This window comes from Eurytemora carolleeae, unplaced genomic scaffold, assembly GCF_000591075.1.
Source record: "Eurytemora carolleeae unplaced genomic scaffold, Eaff_2.0 scaffold101, whole genome shotgun sequence".
Lineage (NCBI taxonomy): Eukaryota > Metazoa > Arthropoda > Copepoda > Calanoida > Temoridae > Eurytemora > Eurytemora carolleeae.
In genome coordinates, this window is record NW_019396023.1 from 228363 (window position 1) to 252218 (window position 23856).

Genomic DNA, 23856 nt, shown 5'->3' on the forward strand with positions numbered 1-23856 from the left:
TTTAAGGCGTAACCTTAACCTAGAGTCTATACTTAAAAATACACAGTGCTCACAGGATGTTCACAAAAAATACAAACATATAAATACATTTTAACTATTCATAAAAGCACAAATATCAATTCTTAAAGAATCTGTTACATTCGTTTGTGAATTTTACAAAAAAGGAGTTTTAGTTTATGTAAACACCCAGCAGAGTTCCCATATACAGAAATAATTGATTCCAACCATGATTTGACATTCTTTGTTAAAAATATGCACTTTGAACTCTGTTACAGTATCTGTAAAATGGTTTTGTTATCAGATTTCGTATCTGTAAACTGGTGTTTGTTATCAGATTATGTATCTGTAAACTGGTGTTTGTTATCAGATTATGTATCTGTACACTGGTGTTTGTTATCAGATTTCTTATCTGTAAACTGGTGTTTGTTATCAGATTATGAATCTGTAAACTGGTGTTTGTTATCAGATTATGTATCTGTAAACTGGTGTTTGTTATCAGATTATGTATCTGTACACTGGTGTTTGTTATCAGATTTCTGTATCTGTAAACTGGTGTTTGTTATCAGATTATGTATCTGTAAACTGGTGTTTTTTATCAGATTATGTATCTGTAAACTGGTTTTGTTATCAGATTTCTTATCTGTAAACTGGTGTTTGTTATCAGATTTTGTATCTGCAAACCGGTGTTTGTTATCAGAATATGTATCTGTAAACTGGTTTTGTTATAAGATTTCGTATCTGTAAACTGGTGTTTGTTATCAGATTATGTATCCGTAAACTGGTGTTTGTTTTCAGATTATGTATCTGTAAACTGGTTTTGTTATCAGATTATGTATCTGTAAATTGGTGTTTGTTATCAGATTATGTATCTGTAAACTGGTTTTGTTATCAGATTTCGTATCTGTTAACTGGTGTTTGTTATCAGATTATGTATCTGTAAACTGGTGTTTGTTATCAGATTATGTATCTGTAAACTGGTGTTTGTTATCAGATTTCGTATCTGTAAACTGGTGTTTGTTATCAGATTTTGTATCTGTGAACTGGTGTTTGTTATAAGATTTCGTATCTGTAAACTGGTGTTTGTTATAAGATTTTGTATCTATGAACTGGTGTTTGTTATCAGATTATGTATCTGTAAACTGGTTTTGTTTTAAGATTTCGTATCTGTAAACTGGTGTTTGTTATCAGATTTTGTATCTGTAAACTGGTGTTTGTTATCAGATTATGTATCTGTAAACTGGTGTTTGTTATCAGATTTCGTATTTGTAAACTGGTTTTTTTATATCTGTAAACTGGTGTTTGTTATCAGATTATGTATCTGTAAACTGGTGTTTGTTATCAGATTTCGTATTTGTAAACTGGTTTTTTTATTAGATTTCGTATCTGTAAACTGGTATTTGTTATCAGATTATGTATCTGTAAACTGGTTTTGTTATCAGATTTCTTATCTGTAAATTGGTGTTTGTTATCAGATTTTGTATCTATAAACCAGTTTTGTTATCAGATTTTGTATCTATAATTTATCAGATTTTGTTTATGTAAACTGATTATTGTTATAAGATTTTGTTTTTATAAACTTTTCTATTATCAGATATTATTTCTATAAAATGTTATTTTACATTTAAATAAAGTTTGTTAGATAACAAGAACTAACGAAGACTAAGTATTTCAAGAAAAAAATATCTTAGATTTCTGTGATTAATAAAGAATAACAAATTGTTAAGTATATTTTTTTCCGGTTAAATTGAACGAATAGAAAAAATACAGAATTTTTAACATAAATAATTAAATTACTCAAATGTTTTATACAAATAAAAATCAAATTCAATGAATTTTCTCTATTTTACATAAGTTTAAAGGTAACAAACACAAATGATTTTTTCTGCTACAGTAACACCCTTAATAACGAATACATCGAAAGAATTCATCAAATGTCGTATTCTTCACTTTCTGCTAATGGAATGTTGCAGATATTTAGTTTTTTAATTAAATGATTATATGGAACTCTTTTTAATTGTTCCCGCAAATTCATAGCTATTGTAACTTCCATGTTTAGAATGGCATGACTAATTCACAACGGTGCACGTTAAACTTTCGTCGAATGAGATAATCTTCATATTTAAGAAAGTTTTATTATTTTCAATTGGGGTTTCTAAAAAAGCGGCTCACGGAATCATGCCCAGCAGAGGCGTATTCAGGGGGGGGCTATGGGGGCTAAGCCCCCCCTGGACCAGTGAAATCTATTGATTTCAGGGGTTTTCAAGCCCCAACGGGTGCTGAGCCCCCCCTGGAAAGAGAAAAAAATTTAAGCCCCCCCTGGACAAATTCCTGAAAACGCCCCTGATGCCCAGACAGAATGAAGGAAATTGTCAGAATTCTACATGGTTTCAAATAGAAAAGTAAGGCAAATTATGTAAATGCAATTTTGAATATACAGAGGATACAGAGTTACCCAAAGCTCGAGAATGCAGACTTGGATAAAATATAAAAATCTAATTTTATTTAATTTGGTTTTTGTTGACAATAAAATTCAAACAATCATTTTAACATTAATATTTTAATGTTTGTTTACATCATCATCAGTCTTAAAGATTTGGATGCCATAGTTTAAAACTTTCTACACATTTATTCATTTACATATGATATTTCATTCCATAATTCACAAAAAAAAATTTAGATTCTTAAAACGATTTGTAAAATTGTCTTTCAAGAATCATGAAACTAAACTGACATTTTTTAAAATAAAGAAAAATAAAACGTAGGCAGGGGCGTACAAGAGCATTTGTGTAGGGGGTGGGGGGACATTTTGCGAGGGATGAAAAATATAGATGGAAACGTTTCTAAAAAAAATATCTATATTTTCATAGGATTGATATACATACTGTTTAATAAATTATGATATCAAATATATATTTACACTGAAGGCAGTATTGATTAAAGCTTTTTTGATGAAACTTTTTTAGTTAAGGGCAAAAGTGAGATTTTAAAGTATTTTTTTTCTATACGATGTCATTATACTTGAATGGAATACATGTTCCTTGAACCTTCATTTTTCCATCGTTTTTGAAGCAAGAAAAGTCACTTTTGTAGAGAAACCACAAATAACAATTTTCAGTTTTCAAAATGGGAAATGGGAAACATGGATATTTAATACAATACTTGATCAGACAACGCATTGAATCAGAATATATTTCTTTTCTTAATCTTTTGGGTGAGTGTAATGCAATTCAATGTAGAATGTAGATTGCCTGAGGAAGGGAAATGCAACCAGATGTAATATTTAAAGAGCCCCCCTCCCATGAGTTCCCCTCTCATGGAAGGCGCGCGTAAGGGGGGGACCAGGGGGCTCGGCCCCCCCTACGCCCCTGAACGTAGGACGTTATTTCCAGTGACATTTTGTCCTATGGACTTAAGAAAATTGGGTCTTTTTTACCGAAGTTTAATTACAGGGTGTCCCACGAAACATGACAATTAATAAATCGTTAATTTCATTCAAAAAAATCTTTTGCTTCTTTTATATATTTTACGTTGAAATCAAGTTTAATATAACATATGACTCCCATATAATATTTTTATTGATCTTTGATATCAAACAACTTAACAAATTATGGAAAAAGACATTCTAAACTATTCAACAACTGTCATGTTTCGTGGGACACCCTGTACATATTTCCAGGATTATTTTCCAGAAACTTTCCTGTGACTTTCTTACGTAGATTCTGTCAGCCCCTCTCCCTGTGTACGCCCGTGAGCCGTACACAAGCATATTTCTATATTTTTACTGAAGAACTTTCCGAAATTCTGAAGAAATGAACATTTTTGATAATTCAAAATCTTGCAACCTCATAATGATAAAAATCTCGCAACCTCTTAATGATAAAACCTCGCAACCTCTTAACAATTAAAAATCTCGCAACCTCTTTTTGATTAAAACCTCGCAACCTCTTGCTATATTAAAAACCACGAAACCTCTTACAGCTTGGATTAAAGCCGGTAAAACCGGTATAGATGTCTCTGCTATCGCTTCAAAATAATGTGCAGCTGTTTTCGTTTCGGCAACATTGCTTTCTCATAGCATCTTACTGAACTTGTGATTCTATCAGTTTATGTACGTTAACTGCAATTTTATGTACATCAATTGGCGTACAGAAGGATGTAAAGCAATGAACATATCCCTGAATAAGATGTGAGAATAATGTTTTATTTTAAAGTTGAAAAACAAGTTAAAATAAAGTGACGATTGTGAATGTTTCAGTGAAAAACGATTTGTTACTTTTATAAAGTACAAATAATTATAAAGTTTACCAATAAAAAAGTTTGTTAAATCAGTATTGTACCAGAGTGTACAAATGCTGATTTAGATTTTGTTGTGAAATTAAAATATAAATCATGAAAATAGTTATAAAATTCAATAGAAAAGTGATCTGAAATTTGTTTCATGAAAAAAGGGCGCAATGTCGCACCCTGATAGAGATAAACCCCATCCCGGTCACCCTCACCTTCACCCTGGAGCCCGAGCATACCCAGGTCCATATCAACATCAGCATGGTCCTGGAGTCGCTAGTCCTCCTCATGGGGCCATTGGTGGTCAATCTCACGGACTCCATGGTCCCCTGGCACATCGTGGTGGTCCAGGAGGTGGAAAAGAAGAAGGAAAGTTTCTGCTATCAGGTAAGACACTTAATTAGGACAGGTTAGGGGACTTAGCGCCGCGGCTAGAACAGACAAGGGCGCGCGCTGCGGCCACATGTCCAACTTTGAACAATCCAGAGATGATTTCAAGGATGTACAGGAAGTGGAAGTTTTAAGCTACCTAAAATTCCAGAAGAAATTCTGCGGAGAAGCATTATTCGGAATGTCTTCATTTAAAACTTAAATATATGAGCTGGCTGCACTGTGTTCAAAATTGTATTTTTTTTATTATATAAATCTTGATTGGTTCTAAGCGATACAACAATAGAATTAACAGTAAAACTAAATCAAAGGGTTTCGCATAGAATAAATTATTTATATATCGTAAAATGTACATGGAGTTGATGAAAAAAGACACATTTTTAAAAGAAAAAATTCTTATTAAATTCGGGTTAAAGTGAAAAAAAGAAAATGACATTTGAACAAAAATAAAATGATCAGCATAAGCGTACATGGGGGAAAGTTATTAGCGAGGTAGTTTAAATTTCTGAAATCTGGAGACAAATGTGAAAGAAGCACATTCAAAATAGGACTTTTTCATGTATAAGTGAAAAACACAAAGCACCAAAATAAACAGAGTTAAAAGTGTATTGTAAATTGACTGATGAGTGTATTGGGGCGGATTTAAGGGTTAGGTTAATTTTGTTCTAATGTCTAGTCATTTTAAGAGTTTAAATAATTCAACCAAATTTCATAATTTAGGATTAAATTACTTTATTCATAGATTTATTGGCCTGTTAAAAAATATCAATCAACAAATGAGATCGGAACCATGAATTGATCGGAACAATATATAACTAAATTCTGATAAAAATTGCAATTTTTTCACACTGACTCGAAATAATAAATGAAGAAGTGATAACTAATATTATTTTTAATAATTTTTTCCCTCATCCATTAAAATGTTTAGTTATGTTGGAATATTTATATCTAGAAAAAAGTTTAAAGTTTGTTCACATGTGCATGTAAGCAGTCTCACGTTTCAGCAATTTTAATGCTGTTGAGTAGAGGTACGAAACATTGCGGTAAACGGATAGAGACGAGATGACTGCTAGACTCGGAAAATGTGCTGATCCTCAGCTCTGATTTGAATATGTACTCTTCAAGTACTCAATTAAAAGGAAACCCTGTTTACCCTGACGTCTGGTTTCATGCCTACCTGCCTGGTTCCCTTTTCTTTTGTGATACAAATCTTTAACATTTGATACGTTTTCGGAAAGCCCTTGGGCTCTACGTCAATAATCTGCAAAACAAATGGCAAATTTGCAAAAATCCAATTATTTATTGCGAAATCTAGGTATTAAGTAAAAATTGTGCAAACAAATTGCGAAAATTGCAACAAATAATACATTTTTGAAAAGCCCTTGACCTAGCTAATTCAAATCAGCAAAAATATTTTCAAAATTTTTAAAACCAAAATGTGTTTTCAAGAAAAACTGAAAATATGCAACTTTTCTTTAAAGGCGTTTGTGCGGTAATCTGCAAAGTTTCTGATAAATTATTTTTTGTCAATCAGGCTGCTTTTGTTGTGGGCTTTCCAAAGAGCTATAAAATGTTGAAATCCAATGGCTGGAAGTGGTTCTAAATATAGATTTAGTCTGGTATAGGTAAAATAAGGCATTTAGGCAGTATGCCTGAGGACTCGGGTAGTAGATATAAAAGCCTAGCTTTTAGCTTTATGTGATGGTTATGTGTTAGTACTTTTTGAGTAATCGCAAAAAAATCGATGGGATGGGGGGTCAAATTGACCGCCCCCCCCCCTAGGGTAAATAGGGTTGCCCTAATTACAACATAATACTTGAAATCTTTATTAGATCAATAATGTGGAAGATATTGCGTTTTAAACTGTTTAATTCTGATAATTCCCCCTTTTTCCTGCAGTAGAATGCGCAAGTCACTTTTGTACAGAGCATCTAGTATTTTATAGTAACCTTCTACATTTTAAAAAATAAGTCATTGTTTTTAAATTTTCTGATCTAAAATCACAGTTTTAAAAATTATCTTATATGAATTGGGACACCCTGTAGAACCACAGGGGTGTATATGGGGGGGGGGGTTGACCGATCAAACAGGGATGAGAAATCAAAAAAGATATGATAAAAGTGTGAAAGAAGAGCACATAGATTTAGCCTTTATAGAAAGTTTCATCAAATTATTAGACAGGGTCGACTTTGAAGTGTCGCAACGCCTTGGGCTTTGATTTTACCGCTCTAACTCTATTTTGCTTTACTGTAGCCCTTCTCACATGTATATCTTAGCACTATTAAGGACTTTTTTTAGCTTTGGATTTTAAGAAGTAATTGGCAAAATTCTCTTCGCTTTTTGCCCGAGAGCTTGGAATCTTTAAATCACAGTGAGAGAGGAAGAAGAAAAAAGGGTTATCCAAGAAAGCCAGAGCAAGGACAAAGCTTTAAAGCAATCTTTAAAGCCAATCGGACAAAGCCATCTTTGCAATTAGGGTCACTTGAAATTAAGCTTAAAATCTCTTGAAGGCACTATTTGCAAATTGTGCAATTACAAGTTTCAATGCTGATATTTCAGCAAAGTACACACGACACTGTGAAGTAGAAAAATGATTTAAAATAGTTTAATAAACCTGAAGTCATGGAATTAATTGTGCAGTGTACACAGACCCATTGTCAAGTTGGTTTCCAACCTACTGGTAAAACTATTTACGTTGAAACAACATCAAATACGCACAAGATTACTTGATTGTCGTCTTCGTAGTCCACATTTTTATAGGTCCTACTTTTTATAGAAAGGAAAGGTATTGAAAAATAAAATCGTAAACAAAGGAAAATTTTATGGAATAAAGGCAAAGTGTGTTATGAGTGATGATCAAAATGGAAATTCTGTCCTTTTTTCTTCTATTTTAATTAACTGTAATTAATTTTCAGTTGTTTTTTTAACTAAGCACTTAACCAAATTAAATACTTCTTTAGAACTGGTTTTATTTTTTATTTTTGTTTAAAACTATGTTGGATCCAAATGATGACGAACATTAAACCTTTTATTGTTAATTATTAGAACCATGCATTAACTAGATTATAATTTTAGAATTCAATAAACTTCAAAACTTAATTTTATACATGATCAATTGCCAAATTAAAGTAAAGCTATTTTCTAGTAAATGGAAAAGTATTTAAGGGTTTTAAACTAGGTAATTGTATGTACAATCTTCAAATTTGAATATTAAACAATGAGGAAGATATCGTTGTTTTTCTACCTGGAAAACTTTCCGTCTTGGCTCTGCTGTATTATCCGCAAGTTATGTCTTTTAGAAACCATATTTGGAAATTATCAATTATCAACTATATTAACAAGGATAACTTCATAATTCAGGGGTGTATATTTTCTAGAAAAACTACTTCCCCCCTTATGAAAATAATTTTCCCTCAGAAGATTTTTTTCAGGGTTTTATTCACTCAATTAGGGAAAATGAATAATTTTTGTGTAAAATATAAGATAAAAAAATGTGTAAAATAAAGGATAACAAAATTGTGGATAATTCCTAAATATATATACCCCTGTCATAATTTTGTTTCACAGAAAGGTTACCAGCTAACCCGGTTCTCTATGAATCTTCTACAAAAGAATCTATAAATTAAAGATAATCTTACGAGAACCTATTAAACCAGAAAATGGTTGGAGAATAATGTTTTATCAATAATTTTTCTATTGAAAATTCCCCACTTCCAATTATACAGCATCTGTACACATCCCATACTCCCCCCCACACACCAAATACAGAAATCCCTCCAAAATTTTTAATTTTTGAAAATCTTAAATTATTAAAGAATGACAATGTAATGAGACTACTGACTAGCATAGAAAGGGGGCGGATACAATTTACCACGCCCAGCCGTAAATTACTGATACTAGATATGGTCCACCCAGTTCTATAGAAACCAGGATATCTGAGCACTTAACATTGAGAAAATCATTTTTATCGATGTTACTTTCAATTTGTCATTCCTTTATGATCATGCTGACTTTTCGGTATGCAGCCATTTTAATTGAATCCTGCGACCAAGCTCTGTACAAAGAAATGCCATTTTCTGAAAGTAAATAATACATGCAGTGTTTTTCATATTTAATGACGAAATAAGGAGGGGTGTTCGTTAGAAAAAGAGGGTTTTCCTACTTAGTATTTCCATTGAAATCTAATTTTTTTTCATTCTAGTTTCCTTTCACCATTTAGATCTGAGTCTCGTATCTTTAAAATTCCCTTCTCAAGTCCCTTCTCTGATACTAACCGTTACAATTTATGTGCGTCAATACTCCCTTCGTAATAGATCCCCTCCTAGTTAGCTGAATATTATTTTCTATCTGAATATGTTAATTTACAGAAAAGATTTTTTTTTATAAATTACTAGCTGAACAGCCCGGGGTTGCCTGTGGAAAAAATTTTGAAAAAAAAATTATTTTGAAAAAAATAATTTTTGAATTTTTTTTAGTCTATAACACCACCCGGCCACCCATGAGTGTCCACACAAAATTTCAGCCTAATCGGTCCAGCCGTTTGGCCGGCTATACGCAACATAGGCATATAGGCATATACGAATATCTTGGTTTAACTAACAGTTTTAATAAAAATATATATAATAAACCTAATTAATCATAAACAAAGGGTAATTTTAAAGTGGTTGCTTAAAATTTACACGAAAAGAGATCGTTAGATCTAGAGATTAAACAGTTTGAAAAAGTGTTTATTACACATTTTTTAACTAAAGCACATTTCTTTTTACCCCCTAAACACCCTCTGCTTTTACACATACATCTCCTATATCCCTAAGACTTCCCAGATACATGTTCTGTATCCCTCAAAGTTTCTTAGGTCCATACTCTGTATCCCCAAACTTCCTAAATACATATCCTGTATCCCCAAACTTCCCAGATACATATCCTGTATCCCTCAAAGTTTCTTAGATACATACTCTGTATCCCCAAACTTCCCAGATACATATCATGTATCCCCAAAACTTCATTGATCAAGTCCTGTACCCAAAAACTTGCTTAGATAGATATCCTTTATCCTCAAACTTTCTAGAAATGTATCTTGTACCCCAAAACATCCTAGATTTCGGGGACCTAAACTTCTTCTGATACAGTGGCTTCATCATTTTTATCATTATTATTGTTATTGTTATTGTTATTGTTATTGTTATTTTTACCATTATTTTTTTACAATTATTATTATTATTCTTACTCATATCCCTATCTTTCGGGTAATTTTAGGTCATATCTCCTAATCTTCATGAATATACAATATTTATCCCTTATCCCATATAAACACTCCGTAAACTTTTTCTTCCTTCAAGCATAATTCCGCTGCTTACCACGTATTTTTAATGTTTATCCTTAAACTTTTTAAATATATCCTGTAAATCCTAATTGTATCCTCTTAATCCCTTGAATATACAGTTTAAACTATCAAATTATTACCTCTATAACCTCTAAAAGTGTCCATGGAACCGGCCATCTTAATTACATCCTCTAAACTTCTAAAAGATATCCTCTAAATTTTCCTTTTTTCCCCTAAACCTGCAGAATGCATGATTAAAAATATTACTAAATGTTTTTCAAACTTCTTGTATGCAGAATAAACTCCTTTGAAAAATTAAAATATTATATTTAGCTCTTCACTGGAAAGTCCCTTTCAAAATGATACACCCCCTGATTTTATACCTTTCCTTGGATTACATTCTAGACTAAATCCTTCAAAATGATACACCCCCTGATTTTATACCTTTCCTTGGATTACATTCTAGACTAAATCCTTCAAAATTATACACCCTTGAATTAATACCTTTCCTTGGATTACATTCTAGACAAAATCCTTCAAAATTATACACCCCCTGATGTAATACCTTTCCCCGGATTACATTCTAGACTAAATCCTTAAAAATTATACACCTCTGATTTAATACCTTTCCCTGGATTACATTTTAGACTAAATCCTTCAAAATTTTACACCCCCTGATTTAATACCTTTCCCCGCTTTACATTCTAGACTAAATCCTTCAAAATTATACACCCCCTGGTTTAATACCTTTCCCTGGATTACATTTTAGACTAAATCCTTCAAAATTATACACCCTTGATTTAATACCTTTCCCTGGATTACATTCTAGACTAGATCCTTCAAAATTTCTACAAAATCTTGTTGCACATAAATAAATATAGCAAACAGGGGATAACAATTTCACGATTTTTATACAAGTTATTTCACAAAGAATATTATTGTATAAAATTTGAATATAATTTTAATGAAGACCCTGTTTAGCCCTGTTAGATGGAGAGGTAAAGACTAAAAGGGTAGCTGAGTAAATAAACTAAAAATATAAATAGATTATAGCCAGGCAGAAAATTCATACAAAACATAGTTTAAAGGGACTAGTGACGCAATTTCAAGTGACCCTCAAAATAAAAATGATTATGTCTGTCTATTTCTCCTTCCTCTCACCCCCCCCCCTCACTTGGCTCCAGCATGATCATGATTAAGGATCATCTCTCATAAAATTTTGCCAACTAAGAAAAAAACCAAAATCGTCGTTTGAGAAGAGATTAATATTTTATTTTCCTTACTTGTTTCTGCTGTATAAATCCGCAAGCCAGTTGATTTGAGAAACCGTAATTAAAAATTATCAATTTGTAGAAAGATATTTTCGTAATTTTTGCTAAAACATGCTCCTCTGTTTATTATTATTTTTTAATAATACATTTTCTAACATTCTTTCAGGGGAATATATGTTTTTTCCCAGAAGAACATCGAAAATAATTTTCTAGGGGCCCCTCCCCCCTGAGTAATTCTTGAAAATTATACTCTTGCTTTCATTGCAAGAAGTGCCGATGAGAATATATCTAGTGTCTAGGATTCTCTATAAAATATCTAGCGAAGGATTGGCAATCTCTTGTATAATGTCTCCAGTGGGTGGGAGGGGGACTAGAGGGTACAGCTTGAAATTGGTCTTCACACAAACATCACTTACCCTTTATCCTTCGAGCAGGGGTGTAAACTGCACACGCGTACAGTGTTGCAAGTACATTTATTCTTAGTTGAAAACAAGCTGACCATGCTTTCTTATCAAGATTATAAAGTAAAAAAAAATAGAAATACACAATCCATAAGAAGACTTGAACTGCCATGCATGGAGTTCAATGATAAAAGCAGATTTTAACTCCCATCACTTAAATTTTTTTTTTGATAATTTCAGGTATGTTGCTTTTAGATTTCAGCCTCTTCTTACTATGTCTGTCTCCTGTAAGCCCCTTTCGAAGTTAATTCAGTCCCCTAGTCCACAGACCGAAACTAACCACTCCCTAGGGATATCCCACGGTAGATTAATTATATTAGACAAACAATTGAATTAATTGAATCTACTAAATTTTGTATTAATTATTCTTGCGGATCAGCTAAACATGGCAGGCTTGATTAACTTCAAACAATTAAATAATTGGGGAATTAGAATATTAGAAAATAAACAAAAAGAGATGATGAGAGATGATTATGATTTAAACTGAATTACGTCTACATTCGATTGAAAGATATTCACAATCAATAAAAAGTTTTTTGATTCAAAGCAAAGTTTAATGAAAAAATGTGAATTAAGGAGTGTAGATAGATAGAAGTATATAAAATAAGATAAAGGTGTGTAGATGGATAGATAGAAGTATATAAATGAAAGAAAATACGATAAAGGTGTGTAGATGGATAGATAGAAGTATATAAATGAAAGAGTATAAGATAAAGGTGTAAAGATGGATAGATAGAAGTATATAAATGAAAGAATATACGATAAAGGTGTATAGATGGATAGATAGAAGTGTATAAATAAAAGAATATAATATAAAGGTGTATAGATAGATAGATAGAAGTATATAAATGAAAGAATATAAGATAAAGGTGTATAGATTGATAGATTGAAGTATATAAATGAAAGAAAATCTGATAAAGGTGTATAGATGGATAGATAGAAGTATATAAAAGAAAGAATATAAGATAAAGGTGTATAGATGGATAGATAGAAGTATATAAATAAAAGAATATAAGATAAAGGTGTGTAGATGGATAGATAGAAGTGTAAAGAAACAGACTGGAGGCTCTAGTAGTTCCGAGTATTCTCCAGTAGAACATTCACCTTCAACATGGAACATAGACTCCACGCAGCAAGTCACAACTCATTTACATTCTACACAGTTGTGTGAAAAATAAATTTTTGAGTAATGTGTATATCTGAGCTCATGCCTAAATAATTGTGAAAAAACGAGAAAAATATTTTTACTAAAAAAATCACTCTAAACTTTAGTAAAGTATAAAACACTTTGACATTCAGGCAATCTGCAAAAAGTGATGAAAATAAGTGAATTAAGAAATAATTAAGTGAATATGTTCTTAGGTTTGTTCACACATGAATTTGATTTATAAAAAAATTAATTTTACAGTTGAGTTTTTACTTTTTATGGCACCAAAAATAAGATTTAAACAATGAACTAAATGTGTTTTTGCAATGGCTAGAAATGGAATCGCAATGGTGTGATTGCACATTGTCGGTATTTCTTATCTTCATATAAGGAAATAATTCACCCACTTAACCCTAAATCCTGGAAACACCTTTATGTTTATCTATCAGTCTATCTGTCTGTTTATCTGTCAATCAACTGTCTTTAACCACTCCTCCAAAAAAAATTGGCTTTCACATCTGTTTACAATTTTTTTGGGGGGTGAATGTAAACAAACAAATTTTTTTTTGCTTCGATTTTCTTCAGAAGCATCAACTTTGTTCTTATTTACTTTCTTCCAATCGCCTCTTTGCTTAATGCATCTATTTATATATTTATCTATTCATCTATCTATCTATCTATCTATCTATCTATCTATCTATCTATCTATCTATCTATCTATCTATCTATCTATCTATCTATCTATCAATCAATTCATCAACTTTACTTATGTCTATTTCATCTTCCAAATGGAAATTTGCAAACTTTTCATTTTAAACAATAGAATTTTAAGCTTTTCTTGGAAAAGTATTACGTTTTCATTATATTCAAACACCAGTTGAAAAAAAGAATAGAAATATAGTTTAGTCAAAAATTATATTTCTTTTAAATTCATCCAACAAAAACCCAGTGAAAATATTTAATTAGAAATTCCGAAGTCCAGACATTGACCAACTTTTATTACAAAAAAAAAGAATTTTTGGTAAAAAAAGGTAATTTTTTTTCTACATATTTTATATATCTGTCTGATCTCTTTCTGTATGCCTATCTTTCTATCTTTCTCTACCTCTATCTATATGTGTGCCCTTAATGTATCTATATGTCTATCTATCTATCTTTATCTATCTATCTATCTATCTATCTATCTATCTATCTATCTATCTATCTATCTATCTATCTATCTATCTATCTATCTATCTATCCTGATGTATTCTGTTCTCGATTTGTCCTCAATACTTGTATGCTATCAAACTCGGCGTCTATCACTGATTCAATGCAATATATTTGCAGCTGCGAAAAGTTTTGTAAAAATGTAATTCAAGATTTCGCACACAATTGCTTATCTTTGACTTTTTGCATTGTATAATTTTGGGTTAAACAAATATATGATTATTTGATCATAAACTTAACATAGCCCATTGATCATGAATTGGTAACATATTTGAAACATTAATTTTATTTCAAATTCGTAATTAGGATTTTTTGCTTATAATTTTCAGTTTCCCTAATTTTATTTAAACAATTTTGTTTTTCAAATACCAACATGAAATATACTGGAATTTACTCAAATTAATTCTTAGATTTCTTAGAATTAACTACTCCAAGATAATCTAACAATTATGGATACATTTTTATATATTATTAAAATATTAATTTTTTAGATACATAGACTGTTTCCATTGTTTTTTCTTATATTTAGAATTTTTAATCCCCCCCACTTCCTCCTTTATCATTCATAGTTTGTTAAAGTGCAGTATGAACTGTGTGTGTAGAGGGTTGTGTAGTTTGAAGTAAAGAAGAGAAGATAGCTGACAAGGATTGATCAAGTTTAACCTTTACACCGGAGTTTCTCATCCACAGTGTACAGTGTACACACATGTGTGTTTTTATTCATCGTTATCATCCAAAGTGAATAATGCTATCCTACTTTGCATTAGTGTTCAAAGTTATGATAAATTACTGAGTGAATTTTTGAAAATGTCCTTACTAATGAAAAAGTAAAGATGGATCCGAGCAGACACGGCTCCCAATTCTGGCTCCACTGGAGCCACAACAAACGCTCAAATCGACGAAGTCTTCAGCAAGCTCCAACTAATAATAATGCTGGACTCCCTGCTTCCATGTCTAGATCAGGGCCATCTAACCTGTATGCAGGGGCGCCCCTAGGCCCTCCTGGAGGGGCCCAATGCCAGTTTGTGACCTTCTTCCCACCCCCTACTCCGCCCCTGTCTCAGGGTAGAGGGAACCTGAGCAGGTCTAGTCCCCCAGAGGACCTGGAGTACTTGAACAACAATCCAGACGGTAAACTTACACAATATTATAATAAACAGACAAACAGTCAAGTAGACGGACAGATTTGATACAAATACATATTAGCAACATGAAAATAGGCTGATAGAAGGTTAGAAGGATAGAAGGTTAGAAGGATAGAAGGATAGAAGGTTAGAAGGTTAGAAGGTTAGAAGGTTTGAAGGATAGAAGGATAGAAGGATTGAAGGATAGAAGGATTGAAGGATTGAAGGATCGAAGGATTGAAGGATTGAAGGATTGAAGGATTGAAGTATTGAAGGATGAAAGGATGATAGGATGATAGGATGAAAGGATTGAAGGATTGAAGGATGGAATGATGGAATGATTGATGGATTGAAGGATTGAAGGATATTAGGATTGAAGGATTGAAGGATTGAAGGATTGAAGGATTGAAGGATTGAAGGATTGAAGGATTAAAGGATTGAAGGTTAGAAGGATAGAAGGGTAGAAGTATTGAAGGATAGAAGGATTGAAGGATGAAAGGATGAAAGGATGAAAGGATGAAAGGATGAAAGGATGAAAGGATGTAAGGATGTAAGGATGTAAGGTTGAAAGGATTGAAGGATTGAAGGATTGAAGGATTGAAGGATTGAAGGATTGAGGGATTGAAGGATTGAAGGATTGAAGGATTGAAGGATTGAAGGATTGAAGGATTGAAGGATTGAAGGATTGAAGGATTAAAGGATTAAAGGATTAAAGGATTAAAGGATTAAAGGATTAAAGGATTAAAGGATTAAAGGATTAAAGGATTAGATAGAAGGATAGAAGGATAGAAGGATAGAAGGATAGAAGGATAGAAGGATAAAAGGTTAGAAGGTAGAAGGATTGAAGGTTGGAAGGATATATGGTTGGAAGGTTGGAAGGTTTTAAAGTTGGAAGGTTGGAAGGTTGGAAGGTTAGAAGGATAGAAAGTTAGAAGGATATAAAGTTAGAAGGTAAGAAGGATAGAAGGTTAGAAGGATAGAAGGTTAGAAGGATATAAGGTTAGAAGGATATAAAGTTAGGAGGTTGGAAGGATAGAAGGTTAGAAGGATATAAAGTTAGGTTAGAAGGATTGATTCATAGAAGGAAAAATGGATAAATGAAGTGATGCTTATATTGATATACATGGATAGATAAAAACGGAAACAAATTTAATCTTTTGAACAATGTGAAATGCTTAAATACTCGCAAATAAATTAACCTAACTTAAACTTAACATTAACATTTACTTTTTTTATTCCATCAAAATTTTTTACATAGTTAATTACTGATTAATTCAAGGCACTCAACAAGAATTTTAGGAGAAGATAAAAAATATTTTGGCTGCTGTATATGAATTATACCCAAGGGCTGGGTGGGTCTAAAGATAGATAAACCGATCTTTAAATATTGTTGAAAATAAGAATATTTATACAGTTATATTTTAAGTGATCAAGGCCTGATAATTGTTGCTTGGTTGGAGTTTTTTCTTGTAAGTCAAGTAATCAGTCCTTCCCTACATTTATCAAACTAAAGGCTGGTTAACGAACGTTGATATTAATCATACTTGAAGTATTTTCGTGTAAAAAACTTATTTATTAAATCTATTTATTACGATAAAGCTAATTTCTCAGAAATCTTATTTCTCAGAAACTGGATATCTATTAGTTTTCATTATAAAAGGGTTTCCATGTCGGATTCACTATGCAACCTTGTCAAATTTGCCTCTTCAAAAACTGTCTTTTCCATCTGAAATTCATACAACAGAGAACAATAAGAATATAATGAAAAATAAACCTCTTTTAGACAGAAAAAAGGCGATTTTTTCCCGTTTTAATCCCGTGAAGGGTTAAAGGGTACCGTTGTAAATCAGACATTTAACGTTTTTTTTAAAATTGATGATCACTTTAAATCAGTCGACAGTCCCTTATCTCGATAAAAATGAGTTTCCGAGAAAAAAAAGGTTTCAAGGATTACAAATTAATGATTTGATAATTTCTCTGACACCCTGTAATAAAATTTAGCGTCGGTCCCTTTTCATCTGTCACCATAAGTAATTGTTAACTAAACCAACTATTAGCTTTGTATTGCTAATTTATAGCTTGGAGTTCAAAACATCATCTGCAATTTCAAAGGTGCAAATTTTAAAATCCCCCCCCCCCAACCAAAATTTTAATATTACAAACATACGAAACTGTTTTTAATCTTGAGTTATTGAAATTGATAAAATTTGTTAAATTGTTATCAAAATGACAAGAGGCTAAGCCAACACTTCAACTTTTACATCGTAGGATTTTAGTTTAATAATTCAAAAAGTATTTTCAGAAACTAAGAAAACCATAAAATCAGACTGTTTAATTTTGATAGGTAATCCCTTGTATTGTCGCAAAAATAAAACATATTTTAAGGAGAACTTTTTTTAAGATTAGGCGGGGAGACCTACTTTAAATATTTTTATATTTTTAACAAAGTCACTCAGTTCGTGCTTTCAGCTTATTTCATTCTTGTTTTAATTTGCCTAAAATTCTTAGATTCGTTTTGTAATCTTGAATTTGATTATAATTAACTATACGCCCTGGGAAAACTATTTTTAACAAATGAATTGAACAAAATGTAAAATTGTGTTTAAATGAAGTTACTCGATCCTGCATTTTTTTTTTATTATTTAGGGACTATCTTGCTGAGGAAACATTGAAACAAATTGAATTAAAGCCTAAGCTAGCTGTCTAGGGGGTTAGAACTTAAGTTATAAAAACTTATTTAATCCTTAGAGTCTCCAGACAGGAATAGAGTTTATCTTCTTCAAGAAGTATTCAAAACTTTTATACATTTTGAAATATAATATTCATCACTTGCTAAGTTTCTCCTCTCAATTCATCCCTGCTCAGATTCTCCTCTCGATCCGTTCTTGTTCAGTTTCTCCTCTATATACATCCTTTCTTAGTTTCTTCCTGATTCAAGAAGGACGATTATAGAGGAGAAACTTAGCAAGAACGGATTAAGAGGAGAAACTTAGCAAGAACGGATTAAGAGGAGAAACTTAGCAAGAACGGATTAAGAGGAGAAACAGAGGAGAAACTTAGCAAGAACGGATTAAGAGGAGAAACTTAGCAAGAACGGATTAAGAGGAGAAACTTAGCAAGAACGGATTAAGAGGAGAAACTTAGCAAGGATGAATTGAGAGGAAAAACTAAGTAAGGATTAATTGAGAGCAAAACTGAGCTGTAAGCAAGGACGGATCGAGAGGAGAAACTGAGCAAGGATAAATTGAGAAGAGAAACTTAGCAAGGACGGATTGAAAGGACAAACTGAGAAAGGATGGGTTAGGAGGAGAAACTGAGAAAAATATGTATTTTTTTTTTGAAGGAATTCAAATGTTTGCAGTGTGACAGAAGTCCAACTATTAATCTTCACTCTTGCTAAAATTTGCTTTAGTTGTTCCTAAAACTGTGAGTAGGGTTCAGACAGGATTATTTTGATGGGAAGATAAAATTGTGCAAATAGAACATTTTCATGTTCTAATCTTTCCTCTATTCTTTGTTTCTATTCAACATTTCTTCTTTAAATATCTCCTAATATATAGTCGGGTGGTAAGCGCACTGAATTTCCAGTACGAACATTGAATATTGATTTCAAAGGTTAAGCTAATTATGACATAATACTCGGTTTTCTGTGAACACGAATATTCTTACAATTATTTTTATTACCATGATTTTTCACTAATAATGACTATTCTGAACATACAGTGAGAACCAGAAAACTGTGGAATACCATCTTTGTTCTCTCTCTTACATAAGAAATGAAAGGATTTAGCAATTTGAAATTGTTGCATCTATATAATAAAACAAGACATTCGTATATATATATATGTTGCGTATAGCCGGCAAAGCGGCTGGACCGATTGGGCTGAAATTTTTTGTGGACACTCATTTTTTCAAAAAAAATTTCCACGGGCAACGCCGGGCCCATCAGCTAGTCTTATATATGTTCATTGTTCAGGGCAATTTTTTAAAAATATGACAGTTTCAAATTAAAAAAACCATGCGCAGTTTTTGGGTCTTTAATTATTTATTATTATTTAGTAGAATTGGTTGTAAATGTTGTGTGGTTTAACAAAGCAAATGAGATAAACTCTTCTAAAATTATATTTTTTATGCTTTATTTATCAAAGCAGAAAAATCTGCGAAATTTTAAATTTGATTGCTTGAAAAACATTTGAAGAAAGAGCGGGGCTCGAAGCCCCCTGAATTATATTTACGTAGAACCCACTGGTGTGGGTAAAGGTATAGTTCTTGCTTACTGTTCTATCCAGCTAGTCATCTAGATCTAAATATTAGGAAACATACAGTGAGCCCCACCCACACAACTCAACATACCTTAAAGGGTCCGTAGCTCTAATTTTAAGAGACATCCTATTTGTATTCACAATTGTACAATTTAAACCTTCGAATGATTAAAGATTATTTATCTACAGAAACGCTTGAAATTGTTAATAAATTTGTCTACAGCTATTTAAAAAAAAGTTGCTTGCCCCTTTATAATTGGAGGGTCGCTTGAAATTTCGCCTACAGTCTCTTTAAAGGAACAGTTCATGACTTCAGAACGATATTTAAAATGCCCGTCCCAAGAAGAGTTTAACATGAAACTTCAAGCGTTTTTTATAAAAAGGCCTTCAATATTATTGTTCAATTAAGAAATTATTATATTTTCTTTGTGGGGTTTGACTCTTCATAATGTTGTGTAGTTTTTGAAATACTGGAGGTATCTATTAATATTTTCTTTTCCCCTTTTATATTTTGGCGTACACTCCCTTTACTACAAAAATGTTGTAGGGAATTTTTTATTTAGTAATAGTTGTATATGTCGGAGGCTCTAAGGGGTGTATTCAGATAAGATCTTATTTCTTTGCTTTCTGAGATGAATATATTTCAATAGTGTTCTGTAACTCTGTTTGTAAATGCTAATGGGGGTGATTAAACTAAGTCTACGCTTCCTATCTATCCTGCAGACTACATTCTGCTTATTTCAATGGTGACAGTCAGGGGGGGGACTTTTCTTTTCTTTAGAAATAATTGTTTTCCTTTTTTCTAAACTATTATTTTACAGCGATTCGAGTCCTCTTTTCTAATTACAACTTTTAACTATTGCTCTTCAAGTCACCATTTTCAACGTTTTCAAAAAAAAAATGATTTTTGTTAAAGGAATTGAGTCTTTGCAACAAACTCTGATTTTCTAATCCCTTTATCTTTAGATTCCAATGTCGTAAAACTATGAGTTCTGTGGCCGAATTTAAAGAATTTAAGCGGCGGTTTAAATTTAAGCCGCGGTTTAAATATGGTTGGTTCCACTTATAATTGTATCAAATGTTTCAAGATTTAAGCCGGCGCTTAATTTAAGCCGGGTTTTGGCGGATTTAAACCGCGGCTTAAATTCTTTAAATTCCATCTCGGTTAGATCAAATAATATAAGTTTGAAATATCAAAGGTTTACGACATTAGGTTTTAAAGAGTTTGTGGCAAAGAATCAACTCCTTTGTGTATTTTTGCCAGACAAAAGTTTCCCTGTGGTTGCAACAAAAAACTTGATTCCTATTGGTTCAGATGTTTCGACGCAATTGGGTATAGATTGATTGGATGTTTTTAATAAAAGACATATTTTTGGTAGACATTTACAATTAACTAAGCCGACCCACAACACAGGATGAAATATTGTAAGCGTCCCGGACCCATCTATACCACACTAGAAATACAAAAAAAAACTTGAATAAGATTTGGTTTGAATTGTTACTAATTTACGGCATGCACAATTAAAATATTGCAGTTGGGGTATTTAGTTGTGGGGATAAAATACAGGCTAATAACAAATGTATTCAACCAAATCTGTTTTAATGACGCATTAACTTTTATGACGCAAATTTGTCGTTAATACGTTCTAGTCTTATTCTAATTTATTTTGTAAACTTCTACTGCAGATACTTGCAGTCACAAACTTAGAATAGAAGTTTTCTATTTCTGCAGAAAACAAATTATTAAAGACATTAAAAGACAGGGCATCCTGCAACCCAGGCCAGTCTTAAACTAAGTAATAGACAACATTTGCAGAAAAAGACAATTTGACAATAAAAGACCAAAAATCTGAAGGGTTTGTCTGCATGGCTAGATACAATTTATGTATTTATACATATTTGTGTGGTTGTTTACATTTTGCTAGGACGAATTACAATAGATCAAGAACTTCTTTTATCAAAAACAACAATTGTAAACAAAGCTTTGAATTTGAGCAATATAACTGTTGTTTCTACAATAAAATTAAAATTTGCAAGTTTTGAAATAATTTTTTCCCCAATTAAGGAAGAAGAAAACTTCCACATTCCTGATACATTCTAGAGACTGGAGGAGGAGTGATTTTTCAAGAAAATACTAACCCCTGCTGTAGTTTTCATATTGGAGAAATGTGGGGGAAGAGGGGTAAAAAGTTGATCTGAATTATATTTGATAAGTTTAGAGAAAGTTAATCTTCTGAATGTGATGTTTAGTGAAACAGAAGAAAGATAAACAGATGAAGAAGAAACAGAAGAGTTGGTTGTGTATGCTATTGATAAACAAAAGTTAGATAGATAAATTCAAATCTTCCAATCCTTATATCGTTGAAACCTGATGTCGTACACCTTTGATATTTCATACTATAAATTTTGTTAGGTCAAAAGTCTAAGTTTGAAATATCTAAGATTTACACCTGCATTAGGGATATAGGGATTTTAGAATTTGAATATTAAGTCCTTTAAAAAGTTTTACAACTAAAATAAAACTAGTATATGTTTCAAATTTTTTTTTCTATTGTAAAAATAATTTCTGACCGATGATAGAAAAGATGGTTTAAATGATTTTCGTAATTAATACAGAGATACCCTCAAAGAATGACACCTTGTATACCAAAGAATGCGAAAGTGAACGTAGTTGCATTTAAGGATTTTAAACCTTTCGTGTTTTGTTTTAAGTTGATCACTCAACATAAGGAAAAACTAGAATCAATTTAAACTTAATCCAAATGTTATTTTTATAGTAAAAAAACTTCCTTTACATAATACATATTTCTTTATTATCAGTTATTTTCATTTTTATTTATGTCTTTGTTTATTTGGTTCATAATTTCAGTAATAATTAGTTTTGTTCTATAATTGTTGTAAATAATGTTTTGACACTTCTCCCCTCTTTGTGGAGTTTATACGAATAGGTAACAAATAATTACAGTGCTATCCAGAAATAAAGTCGGTTGTATTTTCAGGAATTACCCGCTACCCCCCTGGTGGGATGAAAAATGAGTTTCCTTGCTCAGGGAAAAAATGACAAATTGAATTTCAATTGGCATGTTTGTCCACCCTTTTATGATACTTTTACCCTAACATTAATTTATTTCCCATAAAGATACCCAACATTTGGAGAGAAAGGTTTTTAAAAGAGAGGGTCGGGGGGGTGGGGGATAAATGATTTTCAAGAAAATAATTACACCTGAAAAAAGTTTAAAAAATAAAAAGTAAAATTGGTTTGCTTATTTTTGGAGCAATATAAAGGGTTACCCACTAAGGACGAGACTGCAAAGACAATCCCAAGGGTAAATTAAGTCTTCTCACGGTAAACTAAAGTAAAATAAACATAGGATTTAAATATTATCTGTTTTTATCATAATTTCTCTTATTGAAGAGCTATTGAGAAGAACAAAAATGTTTTGAATTTATAATGTGTTGTATCCAAATAAATTTGTTTTTTTTACACATCTGCGTAAAATCAGATCTAGAGGAGTAGCGGAGTCACAAAGCCCTGACAGTATCAATTGTATTTGACCTTCTTCTCCTGGTGTGCAGTGTTCTGCCTTGAATGAATTCTTTTCGTGGCTTATTAAATGATTTGAGAAAGAAATAAACAAGTTTGCAGTTGCAAAGAATCGTAAATAAGAGAATAATTTTCGAACAGTCGTCTTTGAAGTCTCATCCTTTGTGGGTAACCCTGAATAACTTGAGATTTATTTGTGCTTGTTAGTGGAGCAAGTGTATTTATGGTTGACTAGAAAGATCGATGGTTGAATGTAATGTTTGATTGTTGTACATAATGTTGTTTACAATATTGTTTAACCACTAATATAAACAGTGTAAACATGTACTTCAGGAATCAGTATTATTGAGTACCATCCCCTCAACACTTGACAATTAATAAAGGGGGAATAGGAAGGGGTGAACTAGTGTTAAATAAACATTTTACAGTCCATGAGGACATACATATTACAGTGTGAACACTGAACACACCTTTGGCCCATTTAATCCCTCATTGTCCCAATGGACACCCCTATGACCCATTGAATTCATTGAATACACCTTCGGCTCATTTAACACACCTTCCTCCTAACGGAAACCCTCATTAGACAACCTTTCGTCCCGATATACACTCTTTTGGCTCATAGGACACCACCTTGGACCATTAAACAACCCTTTGTCCCAATGGACACGTACCCCTTTGGCCCATTGGACATCTTTTGTCCCAATGGACACCTTTTTTGGCCCATTGAACATCCCTTTGATCTATTGAACACTCTTTTGGCTCTTTTGGCTCATTTAACACACCTTCTTAATGTACACCCGCTTAAAACACCCCTTCGGCCCAATGGACACCCCTTTGG

The 23856-nt window shown here is 32.1% G+C and overlaps 1 protein-coding gene across 5 annotated transcripts in view; it reads left to right on the plus strand.

Annotated features, from left to right (window-relative positions):
- Positions 1 to 4047: 4047 nt before the first annotated feature.
- LOC111702650 (triple functional domain protein) overlaps positions 4048 to 23856 on the plus strand; it is a gene marked incomplete at its 3' end in the record, with an annotated part of 222423 nt that continues 202614 nt past the window's right edge. For 2 of the 5 annotated variants that reach the window (XM_023474442.1, XM_023474643.1), the window contains 2 exon segments: positions 12816 to 13091; positions 14688 to 15216. In XM_023474442.1, coding sequence (XP_023330210.1) covers positions 14919 to 15216 — 298 coding nt within the window. 5 annotated transcript variants of the gene reach the window in all.